The 15,069-nt window shown below is 46.8% G+C and overlaps 1 protein-coding gene across 1 annotated transcript in view; it reads left to right on the top strand.

Annotated features, from left to right (window-relative positions):
• ARMH4 (armadillo like helical domain containing 4) overlaps positions 1-13,336 on the top strand; it is a 116,468-nt gene extending 103,132 nt beyond the window's left edge. Inside the window, exons 7-8 of the mRNA XM_030559236.1 lie at positions 6,920-7,054; positions 7,285-13,336. Coding sequence (XP_030415096.1) covers positions 6,920-7,054; positions 7,285-7,353 — 204 coding nt within the window. The 3' untranslated portion in view covers positions 7,354-13,336. The remainder of the gene's footprint in view (positions 1-6,919; positions 7,055-7,284) is intronic.
• Positions 13,337-15,069: the final 1,733 nt, after the last annotated feature.

The following is a 15,069-nucleotide window of genomic DNA, read 5'->3' as shown; positions in this document are numbered from 1 at the left end:
GCAAGAGAGAGTGAGAGAGAGTGTGCGTGCAAGACAGTGAGAGAGGGTGTGCATGCAAAACAGCAAGAGAAAGCATGCGCGTGAGAGAACACGAGAGCACGTGTGCATGAGAGAGAGTGCACGTGCGAGTGAGAGAGAGGGTGCGTGTGCTAGTGAGCGAGTGCGAGAGAGGGCGTGCATGCAAGAGAGAGAGAGGGTGAGTGTGCAAGCGCGAGAGTACACGAGAGAAAGAGCATGAGAGAGAGAGAGCGTGCACGCCATGCGGCTGCTGCTGGCTCCGTGTTCAAGAGGAGCTGCAGCTGCCCAGAAAAGCCAAGAGGAGGTTGTGGGAGCAACGAAAACACCAATGGAACCCGGTGTTTTGTTCACTTCCCTGGAGAGTTGTTGGTGGCTTCAAGGAGGACCTGTTGCACTAACCGCAGGGTGAGACTCAGCTTCTCAGGCATTGCCCAGAGAGAAATACAAATTTTGTGATGTTGTGAAGCTATTGCAATGTTATTTTATTGACAACAAAGAAACGGAAGCCAAAGAAGAATAAATCAGGTGGCTCCTGGGCTTTAAAACATATTTTGTGACTCACTAGGGCTTAGAACTCATTTTGGTAAGATTAGAACAAAAGCTCTCAGGGCCTGAACTGATGATCAGAAGGGGAAAATAACACTGATCCCTGAGTCCTAGCAGTTCCACCCACCCCCACCCAGGACCACCTACCTGAGCCCGTCAATATTATGGGGGAGAAGGGATCAGGATAGCGGTTTTCCTAGAATGGTGCATATGAGGGGATTAAGGTGAGTTTCTATCTGTCCTGTGTTGAGATGCTTGTCTGCCTGTAGTAGCAAGGAGGTCCAGTGTGGAGCTTTTAGCAAAGCATCTTAGCCTAGAACTCAGCCAGTCCACCACAAAAGACTCAGGATTGAGGGGAGGGAGAAAACCATCTTCATGATGAAAACAAAGACCAAGACTGAGTGTCCTGAGTGACTGTGGCATGCACACAAATGTGTCCCCTGCTATTGCCAAAGCTACCCCAGTACATTGCACTGACTTGGTGTCATTTTTCTTCTCACCGAGTGCATCTTTCCTTTTTCTCCTCCTGGCACTTCCCTCTCCAGCTTTTTTCTTTCCCTGTTGCAGATGCCTGTGTGCTTTGCAATTTCAGATTGGAATTACTCTGTTCTTTATCATATCTACTGAGCCTGTTGCAAGGCTGGGGCCATATTTCATTACTGTGCCCCCACCCAGGCTTTACTGCCGTTGTTCCAGCGTAAAAAAAAATCGGTTAGCATCCACATTACGGCAGGATTTGACTCAGATTCACAGACATCCCAGGGGATGGGAATTATACTGGGGCTGATTTTTTTTTCATGCTACTTTATATTATCTAGTAAAACTTTGTTCCAGTTCAAAAAAATATCAGAGGGGTAGCCGTGTTAGTCTGGATCTGTAAAAGCAGCAAAGAGTCCTGTGGCATCTTATAGACTAACAGACGTTTTGGAGCATGAGCTTTCGTGGGTGAATACCCACTTCGTCAGATGCATGTCATGCATCTGACGAAGTGGATATTCACCCACGAAAGCTCATGCTCCAAAACGTCTGTTAGTCTATAAGAAAAATAAACACCTCAAAATAAGCTCATGCTCCAAAACGTCTGTTAGTCTATAAGAAAAATAAACACCTCAAAAAAATAAACACCTCAAAATAAAATGCTAAATAAAACCACTCACTCACCCTCTTGCGTCCTTTTTCCTGTTGAGATTCCTAGTAAGATTTAGGCTTAATATTTTCTCTTCTCTGCTCAGAACTGCATTCCTGAACCCCTTACTGCCTCCTGTCCCAGTTCTCCACCAGCCCATCTGATCTCTGATGGCTCAGGCCCTGGGCCAAAGGGAGCGTGCCGTGGTTCTGTGTGAATGCTGCATGGAACTGCTTTGGGAGGCAGGGAGCATGTAAATGAGCCATCCTTGCAACACTGTCTCTGTCCTCTCTTCAAGGGCTGTGGAAATGCCACAGGGGATGCGCAGATAAGGGGTCCCTAAACTGATGTCCCCTTTCCTCTTCGGTGGGGGGCGGAGGTTAGATATCATAGGAGTGTCTTCCCCCTCTTCCAAATGTCAGGTTCTTTGCCCCAGCTAGCTCTATTCCACTTGCAGCCAACATGTAGAGTGATGCCCCGTGTGGCCTCTTTAAGGTCCTATGTTGTTGGTCCTTCCCAGCCCTGTGGAGTCAGGCAGGCCCTATTCACGTGCAGAACCTGCCAAACATCACCTTGATGGGAGCAGGCAGGTTCCACCCCCGGGGCTGGGGGCAGAGGAGTGGCCACACAGCTGCCCCTGAAGTGCGGTTTCCCATTGAGTATGCGTGCAACGCTCCACAGGCTAGGATGGGAGGGAGTAGGGCCAGAATTTCGCCCATACTGCAGGCATTTGGATACAGGACCCTGACACAATTGCACGAGGAAGCTCTAGAAAGGAGCACAGATTTGCTGGGATCATGGCTGGCTAGAGAATCAAGTTTCTGACACAGAACAAACACAGATTTCTGGATTGGAAACCGTGCCTGGGCTAATGCTAACAGCAAGCATTTCAACTTCCCCTCGCAGTCTGCACTCACAGCAAAGTTCCAGCAATAGAAATGCCCATAGTGTATTAATTAGGTCACACAATTAAGGCACCTTAATTAACTCTGAAATTTAGCCATTCAACTGTATTCTTCCTAACCTCCTTTTGCAGTAAGTTTAAAGCAGGCAGCTGTCTTTCCTGTTGAGTGAGGCTACATTTTCAAAGAATGCACGTGCAGCATGCAGTAATGTGTCATTAAAGAACCAGTGAATGCAAATAAACAGCAAACACATTCCTCAGGCCTTGGGATTCAGGGATAAAGCTGTTACTATGGGAAAAGCCCTGTACCAGACAAACAAGGTGGGTGAGGTAATATCCTTTATTGGACCCTCACCCACTTTGTCTTTAATATCCTGGGACCAACATGGCTACATTCCGGTGACCGTTCTGATAGAGCCATGATATTAAGAGGAGTTTATGATGTGGCCAATGTATAAATCAGCTCTCACTAACAACTTCTTTCTCAGGGGAGAGTATGTATTTTCAGTCTCCAGATTGAAATCCAAAGGCAATGCTTGCCGAATTGCTTTTTTTCTACTTAGTGTTTTATGGAAAAAAAGCAATTATGGTTAAAAAGCACATGTCAGATTTTTCTAGCTCAGGGGCGGGCAAACTTTTTGGCCCAAGGGCCATATCTGGGTATGGAGATTGTATGGCGGGCCATGAATGCTCACGAAATTGATGGTTGGGGTGTGGGAGGGGGTGAAGGCTCTGGCTGGGGGTGCAGGCTCTGGGGTGGGGCCAGAAATGAGGAGTTCAGGGTGCGGGAGGGGGCTCTGGACTGAGGCAGGGGGTTGGGATGCAGGGGGAAGGTGAGGGCTCTGTCTGGGGGTGCAGGCTCTGGGGTGGGGCTGGGGATCAGGGGTTGGGAGTGTAGGAAGGTGCTCCGGGCTGGGACTGAGGGGTTTGGCTGGTGGGAGAGGGATCAGGACTGGGGCAGAGGGGTGGGACATGGGTGGACGTTGAGGTGGAGGTTCCAGGTGGTGGTCTCCTCAAGCAGCTCCCAGAAGCAGCACCACGTCCCCTCTCCGGCTCCTACACTGAGGCGCGGCCAGGTGGCTCTGTGTGCTGCCCCGTCCGCAGGCACCACTCTGCAGCTCCCATTGGCCGCGGTTCCTGGCCAATGGGAGCTGTGGGAACAGTGCTTGGGGCAGGAGCAGTATGCGGAGCCCCCTGGCTACCCCTTCGCATAGGAGCCGGAGAGGGGACATGCTGCTGCTTCTAGGAGCAGTGCAGAGTGGGGCAAGCCCCTGACCCCACTCCCCAGCTGTAGCTCAAGAGCTGGATTAAAATGTCTGAGGGCCGGATGCTGGCCTCTGAATTGTGCATGCATCCATCTATATGTGTCAAAACCATTTTGGTCACTTACCCTTGCATTTGTGTGTGCATATATGGAAGGGTAAGGCTCTGTGTGTGCGATGCCAGAACTGTTTGCACGTGCCACTGTTGGGTGCATCCAAACCATAGGAGCACTAAAAATGTGGGTTAACTTTCATTTAAAACAGTAAAACGTAAAACAACACACATTTTTTAAAAAGTGTTTTTGTAAATCTAGAAGTTATTTCCTAAATATTCTTTTTTTTTTGGTTACTGGCCATTTCCCTGATTATAAACTCCCAGGCAATGCAAATTTTCTTATAATCAATAGTGAATTTAAATCAGGTTATCCTTGCTGCATTTCTCATGGCGGGTGTTTTCTTCTTGGCTAAGTTACATGTTACGTCTCAGCTAGGATGACCAGATGTCCCGATTTTATAGGGACAGTCCTGATTTTCGGGTCTTTTTCTTATACGGGCTCCTATTACCCCCCACCCCATCCCCATTTTTCACGTTTGCTGTCTGGTCACCCTAGTCTCAGCTGTGATAACAGCATTCCCTTAATAGCACTGTACTGCCCACTTAAATTATGCAGCAGGAAATTCACCCCTCCTTACAAACAGGCAGAGTAATTTGGCTTTGTGCATGAAAGCAAGCGGGAGTGGGTTGGAGTTGGGCATTTACCCTCTTTCCCCAATCTGTGGGCACAGTCTGGGGCTGCAGTACAACTCCTCTACCGCCACTATTTCAGCAGCTGGGCTGGAATAGCATCCCTCTGGGCAGGAAATCTTGGGCCACTGGATCAGTTTAAACATAGGTCCCGTCACCGCCCTGTTATGTCCACAGCACCTCCCTCCCCATTGGCCTGTCTGAAGCTAGTACAGAGACCTCCTCCGGGGCAAAATTTTTCAGCCAAAACATTGTCTTGGTGGAAAAAGCTGATTCAGGTTGCCCAGACTATTTACCAAATTCGTGTTGATTTCGGTGACTTATTTCAATTGGGGAAAAAAATCATAAGTTTTGTTTTGACACTTTAGATCCAAAGCAACTTTTTGTTCCAAAATTACCTTCAATTTTATTTTTAAAACAAGGTGGGGAGACTTGAAATCAAAACAAAACACTCTAGTTGAAGCATTTTTTCCTGACCTTTTGATTGGTCCTAAATTTTGAAAATGTTCAATTTTGGGTTGACCTGAAACAATTCTTCTCCTCAGGATTTCCAGCAAACTGAAAAATCCATTGTTTGTCCATCTTTCGTAGGCAGTGCAGAGACTCCCTGCCGATGCCAATATGGCCCCCATCGATGTGGTGTTCTCCTTATTACAGAATGGAGAGCTTGTATTTAACAGCCTAATTATTTGTACAGAGGTATTAGCCCAGCAGTGAGTGCCCGCATCAAGCCAGTGTGTCCTGCTCTCTGCAGTCCAGAACCCCGCCTTCCAAAATGGAGGATGACCATTATTCTCTTCAGCCATATGTTTGCACGACAGCCACTGCACACACTCGTGTGCGCTCACATCCCCCTACATCCTTGTCCAACAGCTATTCCTCACACACACGCATGTGCGCGCACACAGGCACAGACCGACCCTGGCAGATAAGTGGGACAGAAGGCCTTTGGGTGGAGGGTGATGTTAGCCCTGGCTGAGTGGGACTACAGTTTCAAAAAATGCATTTTAAGCACACAGCAGCGCACAATTAACCACGCACCAGGGAGTGCAAAGAAATGGCCGTGGTTCCATAAGAGAACTGAAGCTCCTGGCCAGTTATTCCCTACCCTGAGCTCACATAAGCCCAGACCCTTTTATTTCTGCGCTCTGTTTTAGGCACACCTCATTTCAGGGGTGTGGTGTTCAACATGCAATGGGACTGTTGTCATGCCCGTCTAGGCACACAATTAGTTATAGACATACAACACACAGGCTTTTTTCTCTTCCCCACTCAGTCACCTGGTAGCAGTGACACTGCGCAATCTGCCCACAGCATTTGCAATCCAGTGCCTCGTTTATTTCCTTTCTTAAGAGTACGGAACTGTGGTAACTCTTGTCAAATCCTGCATTTTTCATTGCGACGACTGTCCCTGTGCAGCCATTGGAGCAAAGTTGGTTACAGGCTGGGACTGAGCGAATAGTCAGTCCAACTCTAAACCCCAGCCAGCCTTAAAAAGGCAAGGGGCAGATTCACACTGCTGTACGCGATGATGTCAATGGAGTTGCAGCCACGTATGCCAGTATGACTCCATGAGGGCATACGTGGCTGCACTCAGCCAGGGCTAACGTCACCCTCTACCCAAAGGCCTTCAGTGTGAGTTTTTAATGGAACTTGACCCTTTAGAGGTTTGGCTCAGGCAGGGATTTAAAATACGTGAGGGGATTGATGTTGTCTGAAACTCATTTAGTCTGTCCCTAATCTTCAGACCCTGCAGTGCTGAACACAGTACAAACACCTCAATAGGCCAGGTATCATGCAAAGAGACTCATCTTAGGCAGTATAGCAAATTATCTTGCTTTCACTAAAAACTGATGTGGAGGGCTGATTTTCCTATATCTGCCTTCTGCAGCATTCTTACACTCTCCTCTGAAGCAGCTGGCTCTGGTTACTATTAGAATCAGGAACTGGAGTAGAAGGATCTCGGGTCTGATCCAATATGTCAGCTCCTATGTTCTTATGCAAAAAACAAGGCTGATAAACATGTATATCTGAAGGCTAGACCATTTATTTTGTTGTGTTTCCATGCATTTTAAAAGGGATAATGATACCGCTCCTATAAAGCGCTTGGAGAGCTACTGATGAAAAGCACGATGTAAGAGCGAGGTGGTGTTATAAATAGTTCTGAGCCTTTCCCACTTTTTTCAGGGGTGGTTGCATTTGGGAACATACTGTAAAATGAAGCATAGAAATATATTGCGGTCTACACTAGTAGAAGAAGGACCACCTTGAATTGCTTGCCTCTTTAGTATTGCTATGATTGTCTCCTTTTCATGTAGGCGGGATACATGTCTGGGATGCTGGTCCCTGTGGGGGTTGGTATAGCTGGAGCCCTGTTTATCCTGGGAGCACTCTACAGCATTAAGATCATGAATCGCCGAAGGAGAAACGGCTCCAAAAGGCATAAAAGAAAGGTACAGCACATGTAAAGAAAACCCAGATCTGCTCTCCTGACCACTCTCCTGTTCCCATTTCTGGTTCATAGAGTAAACACAAGCTAATTGTGGAGCATCTTTGTGTGTTTGGGTTGGACTGGACCACTGCTCTAGATTATATTCATTATAGTGGGGGAGGGTGGGTGAAGGAATTGAAAGGTTTTGCCCCTGTAATTGAATCTGTGCAATGTTTCTTTCCTTTTCCTTAGCAGAGGGAATTTAACAGCATGCAGGATCGAGTAATGCTCTTAGCTGATAGCTCTGAAGATGAATTTTGAACCTGACTGCGGAGCCGTTGTGATTTCCAATGACTTTTTCGAGGGCAAGGGGAGAAGAAGGAAGGCGTTTGTGCTGCATCACTGCTATCAGCCACCACGTGCCACTGTGTAGCGATTTTTACATCCTGGCAAAACAGGCATGTTGTATTCTAAATGTAATGCGCAATGATGTTTGTTTTCACACAGTAGTGAGATTACACATTCACACAGTGCACCTCATTGAAATGCAGAATACATATTGTTACAGCTGGAGCCGATACTAATGGATGATGACTTTGTTTTGATCACAGTGTAATATTTTTGTTCCATCTGATGATAACTAATCATAATTATTGCTGTCACCTAATTTCAGGATGGGCACCTTCACCGAGAATGACTTCTGTCCAATTAGTTAACTGTAGATGTTATATTACCGGAGTTTACTAGAGTTTGTCAGTGCTAAAATTAGCTGTTCTGCTTAATTAACAAACTACACACTTAAACCCCCTTCCTTGTCAACAGGGAGACACCCAAGTACAGTCCAATTATAGACATAATAATAGACTCATTTGTACATTCCTTGCCCCAATTTCCCTTGTCCTTTTAAAAAATCCTCCTTTTAACTGTGTTCCATGTTTAGGGAAAACATATGGAAATGACAACAAAACACAATTCATAGCCTAAATATTCAGTGCAGTTTTCATCAGCATTATAACAGCAGAACAAATGCCACCGCCCGCACATTGACAAATGCTAAGATGCTCTTTGCATGAATCTCTTAGCTTTTATTCAGTGTGCCGCTGGAATATCAAGCAGGCAAAAGAAATGGGGATAGCAGGCTAGAGAATTTTCATCTTAAGGGGCTTGTCTGATTATTTGTTTGGCGTGGTTCATCTATCAAGCGGAGCTCTGCCCTCTTAGCAGTGCTAGAGAAATAATAATCGAGCGTCGGTCTCTTTTCACAATTGGTAACTAACTCTTATAAGCGTCACGAACACCTGTGGCCTTCTGCACCATGGAAGGTGCAGAATGCTGTGGCTGTGTCCTGTCGTCTGATTGATCAGGAAAGCAGGTGGTGTGTGGGATGCAGTACAGAAGGCAAACGAAGCACAGGCTCCTGGCTCATGCAAAAGGAGCTCTCCTCCTCCTGAGTGCTGAAGAGGACCTCACCTGTGGCTGACAGATTTTTTTGGACCAGATTCAGATCAGGTTTAGAAGTTGTGCCAGCACAAGGCTGCCGTGCATGTGACTGTAGATGGCTAGGCAGTCATGGCTGGGGTGCGGCTGGTTATAGATAGCAAAAGGCCCCATCAGTGGAGAAAGAGGTCAAGGCTGGGATACATATGGCCAAAAGGAAAGCTAGTCAGGGCTGCAGCATGTGTGGTTGTGGGTGGAACGCGGTCAGATTGGGAACATAGGGTCACAGGCCAGAAGGCAGCTGAGGCAGGAGTGAAGGCAGCCATAGATTAGGAAGTTGTTAGGATGGGGTGTGTGTGGCCATAGGTGGAAAGGCAATCAAGGCTGTAGTACATGCGGCCACAGGTGGCTGAGGCTGGAGGAAAGTGTCCTTACTGGTCATTTCATCAGCAAGTGTGAGCAGCAGCAACATGTACAGCTGATCACAAAATAACACAGTGAATTAGCAAAACATGTTTCTGGAACTGGACAGGAAAGAAGGGGCATTGCTGCTGAGCTGGTTGGTTGGCTGGTTGTTTCAACCCAGAATATGTGCCATGTTTTGTTGTTGTTGTGTTTTTAAAAATGCCCCTCATTCCCTCTGCTCTGGTGTGCCGTGAGATGGCTATTTCATTCTGCATCCATATTTGCATGTATGCAAAAATCCTTATTCCCAAATTGGAAATTGCCCCTATTAGACGGAACCTTGATTTAAGCTGCTACAAGTCGAGGACACAAGATGAGTCAGGTAAGGTCAGGAGGCTGCTCATTTATCTAAATCGATCCCTCTAAATCTTTGAAAGAAGTACGAGAGACGTGTTTGAAGAATAGACAGAGTATGAATGAATTCTTTGTAAAGGTGAAAAGGGCTGGCTAATTGCCAAGATGCGACATAGCAAAGCCCTGTAAGTTACGCCAATGGGGATGATACAGAAGCCAGAGGTACAGGGAGGCCTCACTTCTGCTCTGTCACCCTGCCCATACCCTCCACCCTGCGGGGGCCGGTAGCATTTGAGTGTGTAAATTCTATTGTTGGCATGCACAGATGATAGTGATCAAACACTGCACGGGCACATGATTGTGTGTGCAAAGCTGAGGCTTGTGCTTTGAAAATTGGACTGGCTGCTGACTGTGCAGGAAACAGCCCACATACCAACCAGCGTATACAGTGCGAATCAGAAAAATGGGATTCCTTCTCTAAGATAGTAAGAGCTCTCCCGCTGGAAACGGAAGGTCAGCGATCTGCAGAATGTCATGCACAAATGTGATGTTTAATAACAAGCAATGGAGTTTGCTCACCCAAACCGAGGTACTTTGCAGTAGCTCTTTCCCGTGTTACGGCAGTTTCCCTTGAGCGTGAAAGAAGGGACCAGCAGGATTTGAAATGCGCCTATTGATGAGTCTTCCAATCTGACAACTCTGCATGGCGAGTCAGGGATTTCTCAACGAACACACGGAAAATAGAAGTGGACTAAGGCTAAACAGAGCCAGTTCCAACAAAATGTTGGGGTCCCCCTGGAGCATGTCTTCCTTCAAGCACCCCCTGGGACAGACTTTCCCTCCCAGCACCTCCAGATAGACTCTTGTCTTCCACCCCCGGGTCTTTGGTCTTCCTGCCTTGCTAGGCAGTCCCAGGTCTCCTGGCAGCAATCACCTGTTTGTTTTGTTGCCACTTGCTACTCTGCCGCTCACTGGTGCTCCCAGGTGTCTCTGTCCATGAGGTCTGGATCTCAAGGATCCTGCCTAAATCCATCCGGGAAACATATAGCAATTATTTAAATACAGTTTAAATCCAGCGGCAGGGTTGTTTGTTCTTATAACAAATGGTTAAAGCCTCTTTCCCTCAGAGCTCAGGATCAGTCCTAGCTAGGAGAAGCATTTCCTCTTGAAATGAATGCCCACTCTTTTCTTCTCTCTCTCTCTCTGAAGTTGTTGGAGGAGGGGAAATGGTTTTGGGACGTTGCTACACTAACAAAATGAGGAGCTTTGACTTAACTACCTGTTCCAGCTGAGGCGTCTGGTAACAGGGAAGTCTTTTCCTTTGGACTCTTTGAGGAGGTGGCAGGGCTTGTGGCCAGGTCTGATTGTGGAAGCGAAGCCTTCAGCAGAGTGACTTTCATCCCAGCTCAGCTTAATTACTGTTGTCTCAGCCAGAATCAGCTTTTAGCAGGCTGGGAACAAGAGACTTTACAGGCAACGGCGGGATATTTGTGGAAACTGTTCTTCCATCTTAAAGGCGGAGGCGCAGGAAGAACGTATGGGCTAAGGGCATGAACCATTCTGCAGGAGTGAGTGTAACTGACTTAGGAGCAGCAAGGTTAGTAACTGGTCTCACTGGGCTCTTCGCCAGGGGCGATGCCCTGGAAGACAGCTCTGAGCTGGTAGCGGGAAGATGAGCTGCTGGGGCAGATGAGAATCAGAGGACTCGGGATGGCTCAGTGAGACCCAAAAGGCTGGGAATCAGCAGGGCTTTCTGCAATGACAGCCTCTGCATTGTGCTACTGCTAGTGATTGTTCACACGTGGTTACAGCAGTGTGGGCTCCGTGCAGTAGATGTCTAGCCTGTGTTGACTGAGCAGGAAAAGAGGAAGGGTGGGAGTGGGGGGAACCCAGTGCTAGGAGTGGCCGCACTGAAAGAAGGCCAGGGCCCCTCGGATGGGGAAGTCAGCTTGCTGGATTGGAAAAGCTGCTAGTGACCCACCCAGCCTTTCACTGTGCTAATAAAGCCATAGTTTGGGAAGTGCTAACTTTGTACGCTCAACTATTTCTCTTTTTCCCTCACCGTCATTAAGTTCATAAGAAATTAAAGGGAAGGCTGCCTGTGGAAACGATGAAGCCGCATTTAAATGAAACAGCTGCATTTCTCCCTTCTTGTCTGTCATGGTGTGTTTGACAGTCAAGAACAGCTCGGTAATATCACGGATTTTATTCAATCCACCTGTGCCAGGCATGTGTGCTAACCACAGGGCTGTATCAGCTGTGCCTGAAGTAGGGTCTGACAGATAAATGCAAACGTCCCAATGGTTAAATAGCACTTAGGTGCGGGAACTAGGAGTGTGGGAGTTGCTGCAGACTCCCTGGCTTGAAGTGGTTTCCATTATATCGAGGGTTTGCAGTTTGGTTCCATGCCTCTCAGCACCCCCACTATACAAATTGTTGCAGCGCCCCTGCTTATGGTGCGACATGAGCTGCCGCAGCAGGAAATTCCAGGATCGCTGAGATGCACTACGCTTCCTGGTCATGTTCAATGTCTGCCATTGTGGTCCATCTAGGGGCCCGGGTGCATCCTCTTGTGGAAAAAGCCTGTGGGAAGCAGCAGAGGGCCTGCAAAACTGTCAGGTGACACTCAAGAGGGCCTGATCCAAAGCCCGATGAAGTCAATGGAAAGACGCCCATTTACATCAATGGGCTTTGAATGAGGCTCAGAGTTTCCAGCTAATCTCCTGCCCCACAGGGTGCCGGCGAGGAGGCAGGTGGCATAGCCTGCCATAGCGTTTGAAGGGAAAGCCCCAGTCCGGCTGATGCAGGAACATCCACAGACATCCTCCATGCTTTTGTTCTGGGCCCCCTCGACATCATGACTCTCCCAGGAATGGGGCTGTCACTAGCCAGGCATGCACTCTCTGGGCAAAACCATCCTCTCAGGAGGGCTGCAGGCATGCAGCACAACATAATGCAGATTCTAGCAGCACTGGTATAGACAACTGCGTGGAGAGCCTCTCCTCTGATGAAGAGCATGCCACAAAATCCAGCTGCAACCTGTATCTTCCGATCCAGCTCCCGCTTTGCACAGGCAAGTAGAGAGAATGGCCAGGCCCATTGTTAGGCTGCCAGTGAAAAATCATTTTGGAATGTCTTTGGAAGGGAGGCCGGGCCTGATCTAATGTCCATTGAAGTCAATCAGAGTCGGAGCTGGCCCTCAGTATGCACGCACCATTTAACTGCATATCCATTTAAGGCCTGATCCAAAGGCAGACAGTGGAAAGACTTCAGAGGATTTTAAAATTATTTCCCAGACAGCAGCCTGGGGTTCCCACCAGTAGCTAGACAAATCTGCTTGAAATAATCGGGATGCAGGCTGGGTGGGAGTCGTGTCCTGTCAGGAGTAGGGTGCCCAGATAGCAAGTGTGAAAAATCAAGATGGGGTACAAGGTAATAGGTGCCTTTATAAGACAAAGCCCTGAATATGAGGACGTCTGGTCACCCTGTGTAAGCTGAAACCTCCCATCTCTTAAGGCTTTCTTGATTTTATTTTATGTATTAAAATAAATCACTTCTGGGTTTTTTTAAAACCGCTTTTTAAAAAAATATAACAACCGCACTTGTTTTTGGCCCTACATTGCAACAGTGGACTGTCAGCCTCTGAAAATAGGGATGTATCATGAAAGTGTCAGCCCAGTCATAACCACAGTGCAACGGTCCCTTTGCTTGGCACGAGGCAGGTAGCTTGCTTCTGTTACTCGCGGATGCCTGGTTAGGAATTTTATTCTAGCAAAAGCCACAATTTATTGTAGGCATCACAAAAAATAATTTCACTGGGCTGAAATGGGAGGAACAGGCCTGCTTGATGTGCAGTTCTTGTTGTGACAAAACGTACCTTCACTGTACAGCTGCTGATTTTAAAATGTCTATCATGCTGGATGTTCACCTTCTATTAGATTTTTGGTTTTTTGGACTGCATGGCTTCCATTAAATGCTAGCAGCAGTCCCTTGTGCTTTACTGTGATTTTCTGTTCCAAACAAGAACTATAGCTCATATTGTACCAATGGAATGTAGCACTTTGTTAAATTAAAATATCAGAAAATAAAAGCTGTCTATCATATCTAACTTTAATTGACTCGCATTCTTGATTTATGGTTTGTCACTTTCACTGGCTTTTTTAATTAATATTTAAATCATATTTTTAAGACCCAAGTTTGCTTTTCTATCTTTTCTAATTTGTTTGCATGTTTTAGGGGTCTATGCAAAATTCTGTCTTGGACTGGATCGTGATATTTGTGCACATTTCCAAGAGATCCAGAAATAGGCTCTACAAATATTTCATAAAGAATATAGGCCGTTATCAAGTAATGCACTAGTGCACAGAAGGTGATTAGAGGAAGAGTTTGTTTTGTGCAAATGATACAGAGGAATGGAAAGCATTTGAAAGTGAAAAATGTCGACCGTATTTTTCTAGCATGTGTACAGTATTGTGTATGCAATGTGCTTGTTGCATGCATAGGTCAAAGGCTGGAGTATCTGAACACCTTTGCATATACACTACCCTAGTGTGTGGGTGCATCCCATGTGTTGCACATGCATCTTGAGAACATGCACAAATGGACAAGGCTGCTTAGGCTCTTAAATCATAATGGCTGAAATTCACTATGTGGCACCTACATTTGCCCTCTGCAGTGTTTCACTAACAATTACATCTGGTTGCAGTTTTTCGTCCTAAATATTTTTTTTTTACATAAAATGTTTTCCTCTCCACCAAAAGGGACATTTCCTTGGGGTTGTCCATTTCAACAAAACATTTCCCGAACCTGCCAATATTTTTTTGGTTTCAGTTGCAGAAAACTGAAACATTTTCTATTTTCATGGTTTTTGTTTTGATGGAAACCTGAAATTGCGTAGAAAAAATTAATTTTTTTTTCACGTTTTGCAAAACTTCAGAGGAGGCTCCTGCCCGCCCCAACTCTGAATCTCCCTACTGTGCTCTAAGTACAGAGTATATCTAGGGTTGCCACGCGTCTGGTAATGTGGCTGACCCTTTGGGGTCATAAGAACATTTTTGTATATGTGAGCAGAATTTAAGATAACTTCTCACTGTACTGGATGTAGGTGCTGATTGGGAGCCAGAGAACTGGAATGCAATAAAGGAGGCTGTGTGATTTCTTGTTTGCTTCTTGATAACCAGTGCAGGGGATCAGAAGCACAGTTTGTGACTGGTGGGGGAGTTTAACTTCAGTCTTACCCACCAGTCATCTGCTCTCCCTTTTGCAGCCTGCCCTGACCTTGGCATGTCCAGTGAGGGCTGCCCCTGACCGCGTGGGTCACTCCCTCATCTGGTGTAAAATGGGGTCGTCCTTTAAAATCAATGGAATTACCCTGATTTCCACCAGCATAGGAGCTGACCCTCTGGCTGCTCCAGGCCTGCAGCAGTTCACACATCCTCTTACAGTGGGAGAGCTGTGCTTGTCCCAGACAAGGACAGCCTGTCGTTTGCTGTGCTAATGACATGCCCATGTGTCCCTGTAACTGTAACGTAGGATGGGACGGTGTCTATGAACATGATTAGCCTGATCCTACACCAGGATTTAACTTGGCCACCCCTGTGATGTGATGCATTGACAGCATGGTTGGCATGAATCCAGGGTATGTATGCGAGGGTGGGGGATACCTGTTGCAGCTGGAGATACAGATACAAACCTATATGATTCTGCTAACGCAAAATCTTTTGCAAGCCACAGGGTTTATTTTTTCAGTTTAACACTGTTTCAGTTTAAGCTCTTCTTGGCCTAGTTCCCAGTGACTTTGCTCTCTGTCCCTCATGCAGGGCATGTTGCTGGAGCAGAAAT

This window comes from Gopherus evgoodei, chromosome 4 (assembly GCF_007399415.2).
Source record: "Gopherus evgoodei ecotype Sinaloan lineage chromosome 4, rGopEvg1_v1.p, whole genome shotgun sequence".
NCBI classification, from domain to species: Eukaryota; Metazoa; Chordata; order Testudines; family Testudinidae; genus Gopherus; species Gopherus evgoodei.
Note: the sequence above shows the minus strand (reverse complement) of the source record. Positions and strands in the feature narration are given on the sequence as shown.